Below are 15,994 nucleotides of genomic sequence, written 5' to 3'. Positions count from 1 at the left end.
AGTTTCTAAGACATTTAAGACATTTCATTTTAATTGAGCTCTAAAGAAAGGTATAGCGCAAATGATTTCTTCTACTTTTATTTATTTTTTTATTTAATGTTTTCTTATATTGTGAGAGACCTCTGGTGTTGAAAGGATACTAAACCTCTATGCTCATAAGAACAGAAATAGAGTTCAATTCTAACCAAAGCTTTTCCTTACTGAGATACTGCTATTAGAAAGTTCTAATTAGTTCTATTAGAGTTCTATCAAAAGGATGCTTATTAAAATTTCTATTAATTTTCACTTACTTATAAAATGATAAATCAATTTATTTTTATGCATTTTCTAGGCTTAAAAAAAGATCTTAAATGCTTTACATTATGTCTTTAAATCCTAATAAAAAAACACCAATTATGCACAGATGTATTTTCTTTTTAATCAGGCTGAAAATAACTATTTACATCTAACTTGGGATATAGGAAAACTGGCTCCTGGAGCCCTTTATTAAGTGGCATGTTCTATAGCTTCTTTTAATCAGTGGCCAAGTCACAAATAGACATAACTAATTTATACTTTATAGTGTTCAAGTCCAAAGCACCAAATTTAAGACTCAGGTTTTGACATATTACACAAATCATTAAACAATGGACCTACCAGACACTTTACAAGTATCCTGCCATACAGATAATTATATCAGACAATACTGAAAGTGGCAAGGTCTTGGGCAAATGAGACAATAGATTTAAATTTGTGAGTAAAGTTTTCCTTGGGCCTATAATTTAGAAATACTCAATATCTACATGCCTCAAAAGTTCTCTCTATTTAATGAACTCTTAAGTTATTGGAGTGAAAGTTGAATTGTGCATAAACAGGTTTTAAGGTACTTACTACTAATGACTTTTCATGTCATTGAATTAACTGCAGCACTGAAAATATGAGATGAAAAAACTATAATCATAGCGCTGCTGCATCTCTTCTGTGAGTACAAGGTGACAGCCAAACAAATCAGCAAGGCTGAGGTGAAAATTTGGTCAGTGGACCAAGGATATCACAAGATGCTACTGGTGATGCTACAGTATTGCTGGAGAAACAAGATGATGATGTATGGCTCGGGAAATTTGAGAGAGAGTTGGTACTTTGATTTAGTTCCTTACTGTGCTTTGACTGCCAAACTTCTACAAACAAATTTCATTGGCATGTGTAATATTGAAGCATAATTAACTGGCTTTGGTAAAAGTACGCTATCCTCCAACATGAAAATGGCAGTGAGCACACTGGTCCTAGCAAAAAGCCAAGATTAGATGACATCAAAGTTCTGCACTTTGGTAGACTGTCATGATATTTGCCCCCAATTTGTTCATGCCTCACTGTATGGACACTCTACAACATGACATTAGTTGTCCACCCATCTAGAGCTGGAGTTTGTTCTCTCCATCTTGAATCTGGACGTGATCATGGACTTGCTATAGTAAATGGAAAAAAAACAAATGTGACACAGGCAGAGGTTTAAAATGTACTTGAGCATTAGGGCTTGCCCTCTTTCACTGCTAGGAACTACTTTGCCACCATTTAAAATCTCCTGGCTAATTTGCTAGAGAAGCCTTCAGAGGAGCCAATTTTCACATATGTAATTCAAGCCATCCTAGACTACTTAGCTCTAGCCAGGCCACCAACAGACCACAAAGAGCAGCCAACCCAGCCAACATTTCAATCTACAAACTAATTGTCATAAGCCACTAAGTTTTGGGGTGGTTTGTTATATAGCAAACTCAACTGATACAGCTACTTCCATCATAGAGCCTGAACTTTGACTATGGTTTGTTCCAATCCATGGCTTGGAAAGTCAAGAGAGCTTGTTTATCAAGCAATAACGGACTGGATATTATTATATTCCTGAATACGATAAGGTAGGGGAACAAATGAAACCAAAATTGTGACTATAAGCTGAGAGAAATGAAAAGGAGGGAAGGATAAACAATACCTATGATGATAGAATAAATTAAATACAGAGACAAAGGAAAGAGACTAAAGAACAGAAAACTATGGCCAGAGCAAGACACTTCTAAGTTCAAGATCTTGAATGTGGAGTGGTTTCAAGTGATGAAGTAATTCAGGATGTAAATATGCTGGTAATTCCAAGAGTGGAACTGAAAGCCACTAAAGCTGAGGGTTAAGGAACTTGTGGCCTGTATTTTAAATAGTTCAAGCTCTAGAGTCAGACACACCTAAATTCGAATCCCAATTATGCCACTTGTGATATGAAGGCATTTAAACAGTTTCTTAATTTGGATAAGCCTTACTTTTCTTCAGGTACAAAATTTTCATGTGATAAATGATAATAGTACTATTCACAGTATTATTTTAAAATGTAAAAGACAATGTATTAAAAAGCTTAGCATTCAAGTAAGCCTTTATTATTATTGCTATTATTGTTGCCATTAAAAACTCTCCTCAATTATTCAGGAAAAAAGAACAAAAAGCAATCATATGAGAAAGTATTGCTTAATTTAAATTCCAAGAGCCTAACTTAAGGCTTAAATGTCAAACTTCTCTATCCCTGCACTTTCTGAAGTAGAGTGAACAGGCCAGGAACAAACACTTCATGACTTTGAACTAGGAGGTTTGAAGATAAAACATTTACTGTGTCGACTACAAATAAGATCCAAGACAGTAAGGGTAAATTTGAATGTTCAAGGGATTCTCTTCTCATTCAAACCTCTGATGAAATTGTTAATAATCAAGGAAATGACCAAAAAGGGATGAACATGACTTCAAAAAAAAAAAAAAGGAAAAGAAGGTCTAAGTTCATCAATTCTATAATTAAATGCTAAAATATAAACTGACTTAGGATGTAAATATGCTGGTAATTCCAAGAGTGGAACTGAAAGCCACTAAAGCTGAGGGTTAAGGAACTTGTGGCCTGTATTTTAAATAGTTCAAGCTCTAGAGTCAGACACACCTAAATTCGAATCCCAATTATGCCACTTGTGATATGAAGGCATTTAAACAGTTTCTTAATTTGGATAAGCCTTACTTTTCTTCAGGTACAAAATTTTCATGTGATAAATGATAATAGTACTATTCACAGTATTATTTTAAAATGTAAAAGACAATGTATTAAAAAGCTTAGCATTCAAGTAAGCCTTTATTATTATTGCTATTATTGTTGCCATTAAAAACTCTCCTCAATTATTCAGGAAAAAAGAACAAAAAGCAATCATATGAGAAAGTATTGCTTAATTTAAATTCCAAGAGCCTAACTTAAGGCTTAAATGTCAAACTTCTCTATCCCTGCACTTTCTGAAGTAGAGTGAACAGGCCAGGAACAAACACTTCATGACTTTGAACTAGGAGGTTTGAAGATAAAACATTTACTGTGTCGACTACAAATAAGATCCAAGACAGTAAGGGTAAATTTGAATGTTCAAGGGATTCTCTTCTCATTCAAACCTCTGATGAAATTGTTAATAATCAAGGAAATGACCAAAAAGGGATGAACATGACTTCAAAAAAAAAAAAAGGAAAAGAAGGTCTAAGTTCATCAATTCTATAATTAAATGCTAAAATATCAAGACTGACTTCCTATACAATATCCACTATCTCTCTTTTCTTCTAAGAAAAAAATGATTTTTTCAGCCTATCAATGTGTCTCTCTGGAAGATCACAATTTCTAGCTTACTTTGCAACTAAAAGTGAAAATAAAATTCAAGTGGAAGTTGGATGGGTTTTCCAAAAATATCTTTAAAAGGGAGCTCTTTCAAGTAGGATGCACTTCTCTTTTCTTTCTCATTCCCTTCCTGCCTTGAATGCAGGCACGATGTCAAGAGTTTCAGCAACATTCTTGAAACATGAGGAAAACTACAGCAAGAGATATAATCAAGTTTCTGAAATCTAGTGATAAATAAAAATCTTAAAAGTAGCCAGAGAGGGAGAAAAGACATAGTATATACACAGGAAAAAAAGATAAGGATAACAATAGATTATTTTTCATCAGAAGAAATGCAAGTGAGAAGTAAACGAGCAACTTCTCTAAAGTATTGAAAGATAAAAAACAAACTTTCAATCTAGAATCCTATACCCAGAAAAAATATTGTTTAAAAACAAAGGTGACATAAAAATTTTTCAGACATAAAAAATCTAAAAGAATTCATCTACAGCAGGCCCACTTTACAATAGTGGTATAGAAGAAGTCCTTTAGATAAAAGGGAAATGATGTCAAATGGACATAAGGTTCTACACTAAGGCATAAAGAGCACCAGAAATTAAAACTATAGAGAGTAGGGTACTTCCAAATTCACTTGATGAGCTCATCACTACCCTGACATTAGAGGAATAGAAAACTATATCAACAGAAAGATCAGTGGTAACCAGGGGACTGGGGATGGAGAAAGAGACTGACTGCCAAACGGCACGAGGAGTATTTGGAAGGTTATGGAAATGCTCTGTATCTTGAATATGTTGGTAGATTCATGGGTGTACACATCTGTCAAAACTCATAAAAATGTGTACTTTAAATGGGTATAGTTTATTATATGTAAATTATACCTCAATAAAGCTGAATAAACAAATCAAAATAAATGAAAACAGGATATCTGAAAGATACTGTGGTTTAGCTCATTCAGTAACTAATCCAGTCTCCTAGAATGTCTTCCTATACTGTAGAGGATACTGTACAGGCTAGAAAACAAAAAAATATATTTCCCATTTTCCCTCAGTTTTCATATGCAATATTAGTAACCACAGATACATTCTCTTGAGACTTTACTTAGGAGTAGATTTATGTAGAAAGGACAAAGAAAATCATCCATTTTGCTGGTGTGGACCATGGCAAAAACATCAAATTTCTAGAGCTGACCAGTTCCTGATTGTGACAGATTTCCTTGGTGATCCATTTCTGCAGAGGTTTGCAAGTGTTATCTAGAAGCATGCTTAGAGTCTGTATGCCTAGTCTGTAAACTATGTTTAATAATAATTCTTCCATTCTTAAATTGAATAAAATTATACTTTAAATAGCTATAAAATTATCAAGCAGTCACACCTCAATATCAGCTATTTTAGAGATCTGCCTAAATCAATAGCTCTTCTGTTTTTCTCTCTATTACCAGAGTCCCCACTTAGGTTCATTCTATGTGTTTCATAGTCCAGTTTCAGTGTGAGTTTTGTGGATTTCCACTGTAGAGTTTTATGGCTGGTTCAGAATCGAAACATTATTTCTAAATTATTTTTTACGGGAATTTCTAAGATAATTTATGTCTAAACTGTTAAAACACAATCATTTTGTGTGAAGGGGTTCTGATGCCAAAACAACAGGACAACTGCCCTAAATAAGTACCAAGCTGAACTTGCTCCTCCCCTCGCCACCCCCTGCAACAGAGCATTATAAATTTGTTTTCTAAAGTAATTTTTTCCCCTTGACTATTGCATTGCTTTCATCTTTAGTTTTTAGTTTAGTTGCAGAAGAGAGTGATCAGGAAAAAAGAGCTCAGCATCCTTGTCAATCTTTCTGTTCTTGCCCATTGGACTCTGTTAACTTCCCTTCAATGAAGATAACTAAATTCTTTTGGCACCATCCACCTTGGGTTGAGTGGCGATGATGGCAGCAAAATAAGGGAACTGCAAAATGTTCTCATACTCTCTGTACCCCATTTCACTGTCTCCTATAGTCTGCTTTCACATGCCTATATTTCTGTTTCTGTCTCTAACTCATTCTCTGGCCTGCTCTGTCACTCTATTTCTCTCTCTCTCCCCCTTTAAAGAAAGTTGTAATATGCAGATGATTCATACATCTTGATTTTTCTCACTCATCTAAATTTAAACTAAATCAAATGGTTTCATGTGACTAAAACATCACAGACATTGGAAATTACCAACATCAGCTTCTTTATCTCCCTAAAAATTATGTTTCTCCACATGCCAAACTCCAGCAGAGGGCATCCTTCCATTTCAGATGCACGAATACTGCAGCAAAAGGGTTCTACTATTCCAGCAATGCCTTCCATTTACAACTGCACACTGGAATTTTAAGAAAGAAGCTTCTGTAGTAGAAGGGGAATTTGTTATATAAGTTATTCTTGAGTGTTTACCTCCATTTTGAATTACAGATTTAGAATTAATTATCCTTCTTTAAGGGGGAAAGAAAAACAGGAAAAAATTGACTGTCTCTGGCCTCTCTCCAAGTTTAGAGCATTAAGTTCAAATTTTAGAAGCAACAAGGTAGCTCCTGTGTGATCTTTCCTCCTCTAGGGTGCTGTGTGTGATAATAAAGTGATCCCAGAGCAAAAGCGTCAGAGAAATAAATCTGCATCCTACCTTCTTTGCTGCACTCTCCTCCAACTGCAAGACAAAGAGCAGAAAAGGCACTGCAGCCTGTCATACCATCTCAGAAGCAGAGAGAAGATAAGCATGGTCAAGAGCAGTATAGCAGGAGAGGCTAACCTTGTACTAGTGGAAGCAGGTGGTCGCTCGTCAAGTTTAGTTATGCAGTTTCACAGAAATTTAAATTCCATATTAAGAAATATCTTACACTGTCAGAAGAATTTTTCCTGGGTTAAAAGGCAAAAGCCCACAAAGCTTATCAATGATATTCTCCTCCGTATGGGGGAGTTTATCAGATCATTTCCTTATGGAAGAATGTCTTAGGGAGAGAAGGAAAGATTATGAGACAAGAGAGAATCATTAATACATCCATTCAACACGTTTTTGAGGACTTTGTAGGTGCTAAGAATGTATCAGCAAACAAATTGTCAAAGATCCTTCTCTTTGAGGTTAAATACCAAAGAGCAAGTGTTTGGGGAGTTGGACAGACCTAATATTGAGTCTGGCCCTGCTACTTACCAGCTATGTGACTTGGTATAAAGAAATTATTGCTGTCTTTTACAAAACAGTGACAATAATTGTTAATATTTATCGAAAATATAACTTTGTTTCAAGCACAGGAATTAAGTATAAAAGCCTCACAATTGGAATGTAAGAAAAATCCTATCCTTTTCATTTTACAAATAAGGAAACCAAGACATAAAGTGATTTATAAATTGCCCAGAATCACATGAAAGCATCAGAGAAAGAATCTGAAACAAGACTGTCTGATTTCAAGGCTGTCTTGCCTCTTAACCAGTATGCCAGAGAGTTGATTTCTAAGGCTGTCCTAAGGCTTAGATGAGATGACACATGTAAAGTTGACAGTATAATATAGTATTATTAGTAGTCTTATCATTATTATTTATCATTACCACTGCCATTGTTATAGCTTGGGGGGGGTGGGGTCTAAGAGTTTATCTTGTAATATAATAAAAGAAGCTCAACACTTCAAATCAAAATTCTTCTCTTCAGAATGTAGTCTGTATCCAGCTCTGGTTGAAAGTAATATTGCATAATAACAAAGCTATTGAATCATGGCTTCTCTGCTTTTGTCTTTCCATAAGATGACAGGCTGCCTCTGACAGCTATGGCTCCTGACAGTATATCAGAACACAGGTTCCCTGTGAAAATATGAAAAGAATATGAAGTTCCCTGTAACAAAATATGAGTATTTCCTTTTCTGGATTTTTCTAACCTTAGCTGAAAACTGCAAGTTAACACCAAACACGCACAAAAAAACCTAGATCCAAGTATCACTCTGAGATATGACAGTCTTTGTTCTCTGATAAGCAATCACGTAATCAGTCCCACCCCCCTCAACCTCTGGTGTCCCTTTGGTCTTTGCCCCGACTCTTTCAAAAATGCCCTCTCCAGAGTCCTTTCATGGGCTTCTTACCAATTGAACATGTTCACAAGTCAATGTGAACTATTATACTAACAGTTTATTCAAAGAAAAATGAAGCAGGCATGTTTTCTTACTGCTCTGGGAGTTCTCTTTGCTTACTGTAAGCTTGAATTTGTGTCTCACACTGCTGCATTACCAAAATCGAGCATAATTTTAAATAATAAGCAGATAAAATTCTGGCTCCAGGCCCCATTTCTTATTGATTTCATTTCAGGACTGTCATCTTAGGTTCATTAGGTAGGAAATTGAGTATTGGATAATGGTAGTATAAAAGAATTCGAAAATACATATCTTATAAATATTCCATTTTTTTTTGCCTTACTAAAAAAATAGTTTATCCCACATGTCAAACTTCACAATGCAAAACTCAAATCAATTGAAAAGCTTTTTAAATATATCCTATTCAAAAAGGCAATTTCATTCTGATTTTACCTTACAGTACTTCTGCAGGGAGAAACAGTTGCCATACAGAAAGTGCTTTGATCCCTCCGGTTTGAACTCCAAAAGTAGCAAGTGTCCTGGTAGTTATGTTGCAAGTTTCCCTGTCATAGGCTTTTAGATTTCTATCAACACTGGTTTGGTCCAATAAAAATATGATTTTTCTTACCCCAAGATAATGGCCATCAATGAACACGACAGGGAGAGAAGGAGCTTCAGACACCCGTCGGCATCTTTCATCTAACTCTTTTCCATAGTCACCATTCAGAGCTATGTTTTTCTCTTCAAATTTCACACGATGATTTTGGAAGATCTTTCTAACCAGTTCACATCTTTCGAAGGTTGTCCGTACCACACGGAGGCAAGTGGTATAAATCACCACACGGTCAAATTCTAGGTCGGTTGATGGTTGCTAAATGGACAACATTGTAGTGTAAATATATTCACATTTACTGTCTTACATCTTAAGACAACTAACAAGCTTTAACAAGTGTTTTGTACATTAAGGGTATGAAATAAAAGTTGAATGAAGTGCTATATTTGTCAATTCTCAGACATGACTTTTTAAGTTAGAACATCTGTAATTGAAATAGGAATAATCAACATAATTTAAATGACATAACTTAATTGACAGTATTTTTTCTATTCTCCATGGCATGTCAAATACTGGCATATCTTAAAATTGATGATGTCTCACTTGGCATGCCACGTGATGAAATAAAAGTGGTTGAATTATTTTACTCATGTTTTGTAGACATTGTTCACTTACCATATCTACCTCTTAAACCCAAAGTAAAATATGTCACATTCAAACCATTTGAAAATTCTTCTATTTATCAATTTACAAAATTTAATAGTCTTTTGAGCTACAATTTCTTGAGAATAACAAGATCAATATCGTAGGATTGTTCTGAAGTTTAAGTAGCACAATATATGTACATGAGCTCTGTTGAGTAACAGGGTTCCAACATGTGGTGAGAAGGCTCTGCCACAACTAAACCACTGAGGGACTCAGAGGGAGTGCATTGAAACCAACCCCAAAGTGGGCAGCTGGTGAAAGTCAGCATAAAAAAGAAACAAAGAAACAGGTACACTGCAACAGAAGCAAACAACTCTCAAAACAAAGGTGAAGAATCCCTATGTGAGAATCTTTTTTTCTCCATTTCCTTCTACATCAGAAATCAGTGACTGCATTCCTGGGAAATACTGCCCAGCACTGCAAGTACCATACCCAGTAGGTCCTGACACCATCAGGAAAGATCTTCTTCCTCAATAACAGTTTTACCTGAAGAAGACTGAACAAATTACAGCCATACTGTGAGGCAAGGGACACATGAGTCTTCATGGGGCTACAGTTGTTAAAATGTAATAGACCGCTGAAATGTGAAAGGGTTAAAGAATAATTAAAACCTGAAACTGGACAAAGGAAGTCTATAACTTAGGCCTAGTTTCTGGAACTCCTAACCACATGCTGTTAATCATGAAACTTGTAACAATGAGCTCATACGCTAACTGCCAATTTTAGCCTGTGTAACCCTGCTTGCTTGCGTGGCATGAAAAAAACATTCTAACAACAAGCTTTCTGCTTCTGTACTTCCCGCTTGCACACCTGACCAGTGGGTTGACAGATAGTGAATAGGAGAAAGATGGACCTTTGTGTTTAAGACAGAATGAGCAATGGGATTTGGGGCTTAAAAACCTTGTATCTTGGCAATTCGGGGCTGCTCCTTTGCAAGGACAGCCGCCGGCTAATAAACTGTCTCCTGGTTAAGAGCACTCAAGTTGGGTCTGGTTATTCTGGACACAACAAAAACACAACCACACAATTTGTAAACCCCTGTGAAGTCAAAACTTTAATTGGAGACCACGCCACACAGCAAAATACTAGAGTTAGAAGTTAGGATACTAAGCTCTAACACTTTTTGTTCAAGGAAATCAGACCATTCTGCCAGACATTGATGTACAGATTGTCCTAAAAAGGTCCAAAGTCATAAGGATGGCAAAGTGATATTCTCTGCCTCACCAAGAAAGGGGACTTTTTTTTTTTTTTGGTGGTGGTGGTGATAAAATTTATTAGAAATATAAGAATCATTTCTTTCTTCCCTAGAGTTTAGAGGCTAAGGTGAAAACCCAGAGGCCTGAGGGGCCAAGCAGGTGTCATAAATCCTAGGACAGGTCAGGACTAAAAGAGATTAGTAAGAGGCAGAGAGAGTGTCATATGAAAAGGAAAAATGTTAGTCAGCTTCAGGCAAGTTTCAGGCTTGCATGTATGTCACTCAGTGTTGTCAGACATGATTATTTTAGATATACACTTGAAATATGGATGTTTATGGAAATTTTTCTGCTTTCTAAACTTTGAAACCTCACTGAAATGTATTGAGATCATGTAGACCCATATATCTGAGAGCTGAATTTGGACTATACGCTGCTAATTTATTAACACTGGGGTCAAAACAGCATCAGTTATACCTGGACTCTGCCACTGCCTATCATTGTGTCTTTTAAAAGCTAATAAACTATTAAGCCTCAGTTTTCTCATCTGTAAAATGTGATAATACAACAGCTACCTAACAGGTTTGCTGAGAAAATAAAGTAAGTGGGACTATGAAAACAACAAATATGGGGCTTGAAATGTAGTGCTGTGCTAAGTTAAATACTGCAAAGTTAAATACTGCAAAAATATTAAAGTTCACATGGCGGAATTTTTAAGATTAAAAACACAAACAAAAATGTCAGTGGGAAAAATCAGGGCAATTAATGACAAGAGAAGGTGATTATTGCTATGCTTTAGAATAAGAAGCATTGGTCTTCAGAGAGCAATCAAATGCCCAAGAGCCTATAGCTCCTCTTCACGTTCATGATTATGGGCATGCCTGGAATCAGGAACTTGCTGTAAATGTCGCAGCTTTTGGAAGAGCACCAGAGTTCTCTTTTTCGTGATCCTATTTGAGTAATTATGCCTTGTTCTTCTGGTTGCAAAGACTGCATTTAACTGTAGTTGATCCTTTCACTATGTTCTTTTTCAATAGCTACACTTACTTTTAAAATATTCGATAAGAAATACATTTGCCTCATGTGTAGAAGTAAGAAAGTTTAAGATTGGACCTTTCTGCTGCCACATTAACCAACTCATGTAGGATTCTCTCTGCTCATACAGCAAATGCCGGGTACTACTTTTCTGTGTGTCTTTAAGAGTTGTGCATTTAAAAAATAGTAATAAGATACACCCCTATCAGATGGCTATGTTGGATGCTGTCTAACACAAAGGGTAACAAAAATATCCCTTCCCTTTATCTACTGTTGAGAATAAGCTTTTCCTGGAATCAGTGGATCTCCAAGAATGTTTGGTTTTAGAATAAACTGGGAGCTTTAAAAATCCCCAAAGCCCAGGCCAAGTAGACATCAACTAAATCAGAAGCACCATGGTGGGACCACAGAATTAAGATTATTTTAAAGCTCCTATGGTGATTCTAATAGGCAATCAAGTTTTAGAGCTAGTTAGAAAATAGTTTGGAAATGCAGAATCATAGGCCTCACCTCAGATCTACTGAATCAAAATTTGCATTTTAACAAATTTCTGGAGAATCTGGATGCACATTACATTTTAAGGAACCCCAGTGCAATCGCATAGTACACTTGACTTGATTAAGAACCTGGGGTTATGTCCCTTTAAAATAATTGCTGGTAATTTATTCAGTCATTGGAATAATTCATTTGCCATACATGGTGCTAGGCACTGGATATATCATGGTGATCAAACACTATAATTCCCAAACAACATGGAACTCATTTTTAAAGTAATGAAAAAAAGAAATTATATCAATAAATATAGGATTATAAACTGTTAAGTGTTGTGAAGGAAATGCATGAGATGTTAGGAGAGGCTATTGCAAGAGTGCCTTTTCTTGTCTCAGAGGTCAAGAAAGTGTTTTCTGATATTTGAGTTCTGACTGGAAGTACAAGAAGAACTTAACAGAGAAATTAAGTAGGTAGATAGCATGGGGAAAAGAATCATAGCTAAGTGCAAATTTCTTGAGATGGGAAGAAGATGGCATATTTGAGACTCTGAAAGAAGGTCTTTTGTTGAAACACAGAGGAAGAATTATAATAGTACTAAGTGATTCTGGACAAGTATGCAGGATCGATATCATGTTGTACGTTATAGCCATTTGAAAGATCTAAGGGCCTTTAACCTAAGAGCAATGAGAAATTCCTGAAGGTTTTTAAGGAAGATGGGAAGGATTTACATTTTTAAAAGATAAGTGAAGCAAGGTCAGTGCAGATAGTTGCACAGGATGTGCACCGCATAAACCTAGAGAATGTCACTAGTAGCAGAGTTTAAATGAGTGACACCTTCAGGGTTGTGTAGGCCACAACTTGAGCAATCATACTCATGTCTCATTCCAAATTCCCTTGGTCTGGGAACTGAGACTGAATAAAAGGTAAGTTCAGGGTAGGAAATATGGGTATCTATTAGAATAAGCTATTAAGTAAAATGTTATTTAAAAAAAAATCTTATTGCATAAATGTTTGATGTGAATTGAAAGTAGGTCCTCCTAGAGATAGAAGTAGGTCGAATGATTTCTCAGTCTTTTCTAGTTTTATAATATGAATTTTAAATGATATTGTCTTTGGCCATAAAAAATTAAATTCTTCTTCTACATTTGTTTCATCTTCTTTCCCTCAACAGATCTGTCAAAGCATCTGGCCAGAAATCTAAAAATAGCCTCTCAATGGTTAGCTGTCCCTCTTCTCCCTTCCTGAGGGTTACCATGGAAATAGAGTAATGAAGGATGGAAGCATCTGAGATAACACTGAAAAGCCACTGGGGTTTGCAACCTGCTTGTTCTGAGAGCTGACCTAGATATTAGAAAAGGAAGGCTATTTCTCCCTTTCCATTGATTAAAAAGATAACTCTAAGGGGTGCCCTGAAGCCTCGCGACAACCTGCAGTAAATGTAGATGTGTTGGCAAGAGATGGTAATTGCTGTTAATGAGACTAAGAGGGTACTAAATAGCCAATGTATGTCCTCAGCCTGCATCTTGTCTCGCACTTTCCACCATGAAACAGTAAGTGCTGTAGTCACCTAGTCATTTGGGGACAATTCAGGAGCCCCTACACCCACAGAAGTGACACTGGAATTCAGGCCAATCAGTCCCCACATCTCCCCTCCAGAGGATCAACATGAAGCAGACCCAGCTTCTCCTGCTGGAACAAGTCCAGTGGATATTTCCATTTGACCCTTTGCCTGTCCAGCCTGGCAATGCTTTGAAAAGGCCTCCTGAACTAGGCCTCTTTCTAGTCTTATCCCAGTATGTTCCCAAATCATTAAGAAGCAAGGGGTCTCCAGACAACTTCAGAGTTCAGGTTGTAAACAAAAATAAAAAAATAAAAAGTAACATTTTTAAATGTCAATGGCAGACATAATGCTAATAACTTTGTATTCATTTAATCCTCACAATAATTTACACGATGTTACTGTCTTTATTTATAGATGTAGAAAACTAGCCTGAGAGGAAATAAGCCTGATAGAGTTAAAATTCATCAAAGTTAGAAAATTGGACCCAGATGCATTCCCTTCCAAAGTCTGCGTGCTTTTCACTGAGCCACTGAGCCACAGTGTTGTCCTGCCATTCTCTCCCAAGATGAAGCTGTTGGCCAAACTGCTATATCTCCATTCATTGCACTAGAGGTAATGTCTGTGATTTAAAGAGGTTTGTCTCTTTACTAAATTATGCTCCCACCATTAACAGTGAGTAAGTAACATCACAAGAGGGACATTTTAAACTTTTTTTTCAGTCTGAATGCATTTTGCCTTTGAAATGGCCAAAGTGTAGGGATCTTTTCTACCTGAAAGCAAATAAGCAAAGTGATTAGCCCGGAATCAGTATATCAGAAGGCATAGTTCCATATTGTATGTGTAGTATTTGATATCTCTCTCTCTCTCTCTCTCTCTCTCTCTCTCTCTCTCTCTCTCTCTCTCTCCATGCTACCCTGTAGCTATATGTATGCTATGAAATGCTTCTTAATAGTAAACAAATAACCCCCTGTGTACCTTGCTCTCAAATCACCTCTTGAATTCTCATTCTTGCTCTTAACTAATGTGATATGAAAACCTACTCTTTTACACCAAGGTCCTTTCTTAGCTTATTTCCTGGATCTGCTTCCATTCTATCAATATTCCCTACTCAGCTCTGAAGGTGAATAGTGATCTACGCCATATCCCCTCCCCATACAGTGATCACAAAAAAACTTTGAGGGAACTTTTCCATGTCTCTCTGTAAGGTACAGATTATAAAAATAATTATAATAACTATTATTTGTTGCATGACTCCTGCATATTTATATGTAGTTCTAAGTACTGCAAAGGGGACTTTACATGTTCCGTTTTCATTTATCATAAGACATAAGAATTATTATCCAAATTTTACAGATGAGGAAACTAAATTTAAGGTATCTCGATACTTCAGAGGAAAAAGTAGCAGAACTAGAATTTTGACCTGGGTCTGCCTCTTAGTCTTTGCTCTTTCCATTGGAAGGTACTATATAATCCTATTAAATACAACCAACCAATGGGCCATACCATTCTAGAACTGAATGGTAAATTATTCCACAGAGAGACTATCACAGGGAGTCCTACAAATTTCCATGGCTCATCTCTTTACTTCGTTCTAATTCCTTTGGCTAGCTGTCACTCCTCAGACAGACCTTCCCTTATCATTCTATGTAAAATAAGCTCTCTATCTTCTGATCCAGTTCTGTCTCTTAGAGCACCTAGTACTGCTGGATATTATGTTATGGGTGTTTATTGGTTACTGTGTATCCTCACAAGTAAAATATAACCCTATGAAGCAGGAATATAGTTTTACTCACTAGAACTAAGAACCCAGGACATGACCTGATGCATAGCATATGTTCAATAAATATCTTCTGACCTCTTTTCCACACATAATTAGAACTTGGTTTGAATCTGCCTCTTAGTAATTGAGTAATCTTAGACCAGTTACTTAATCTCCTTAAGTCTCAGTTTTCTTATCTGTACCATGGGGACACTACTGCTTTCTCCATGGGGATTTGTGGGAATTAAATAATTTCATGAGTAAAAAAACCCTTGACATGAAGCTCAATGCCTAATAAACACTCAGTGAATGGCATCCTTTTCAGGCCTGTTGTTGTTGTTGTTGTTGTTATTATTATTATTACTATTATTATTATTAAATGGTACTGACACACACCAGCACCGGCATTATCACCATTAACTATCATTACAACCAACAAATTCAAATTCACATATATCATCAATCTCATAAGTTTGAATGGCAAAATTTAACCTCATAATTACACAATACCAAAAAATAAATCTCTTTAATAAATTAAATCGCCACTTACATTTGTTTGGATGTGCCATCAATTCTGAGTGAAAGCAATAGATTGGAGCTTAGATATCAGAGTTCAACTGTCCCCTTGGTGGCATGAAAAAAATGCATGAGCGATGCATGCAAATGGATGTAAGGATTTCTGTAGAGAATGTTTTCTTTTGTCTTAATACTCTCAGATGTAAATAAATTTCAGTTATTTCCTTAGGAATTACCTATTTTTTCAAATCAATTACTGAATTGGCTTAGGTATTAATTGAAAAGCCAGTGAACCTAATGAATCTCCATTCAAAAAGAATTTATTTTTTCCAGAAAGTTAAATGAAAATGAAGTTGCCCCCATTACCCACCATGGACACCTTGAAAAAGGTTCATAGTTCTCCCAGTGTAGCATTAATCACGTCACTTGAAATCTAGATTTTTTTTCTCTTTGGAAA

General features: G+C 36.1%; 1 protein-coding gene across 1 annotated transcript in view; it reads right to left on the bottom strand.

Annotated features, from left to right (window-relative positions):
- The window catches only part of GRXCR1 (glutaredoxin and cysteine rich domain containing 1), a 113,863-nt gene that overhangs the window by 54,452 nt on the left and 43,417 nt on the right, over positions 1-15,994 (bottom strand). The window contains exon 2 of the mRNA XM_006922463.1: positions 8,352-8,594. Coding sequence (XP_006922525.1) covers positions 8,352-8,594 — 243 coding nt within the window. The remainder of the gene's footprint in view (positions 1-8,351; positions 8,595-15,994) is intronic.

This window comes from Pteropus alecto, unplaced genomic scaffold (genome assembly GCF_000325575.1).
Source record: "Pteropus alecto unplaced genomic scaffold, ASM32557v1 scaffold57, whole genome shotgun sequence".
NCBI lineage: Eukaryota > Metazoa > Chordata > Mammalia > Chiroptera > Pteropodidae > Pteropus > Pteropus alecto.
The sequence above is the reverse complement of the archived record's forward strand: the minus strand, read 5'-3'. Positions and strand labels throughout refer to the sequence as shown.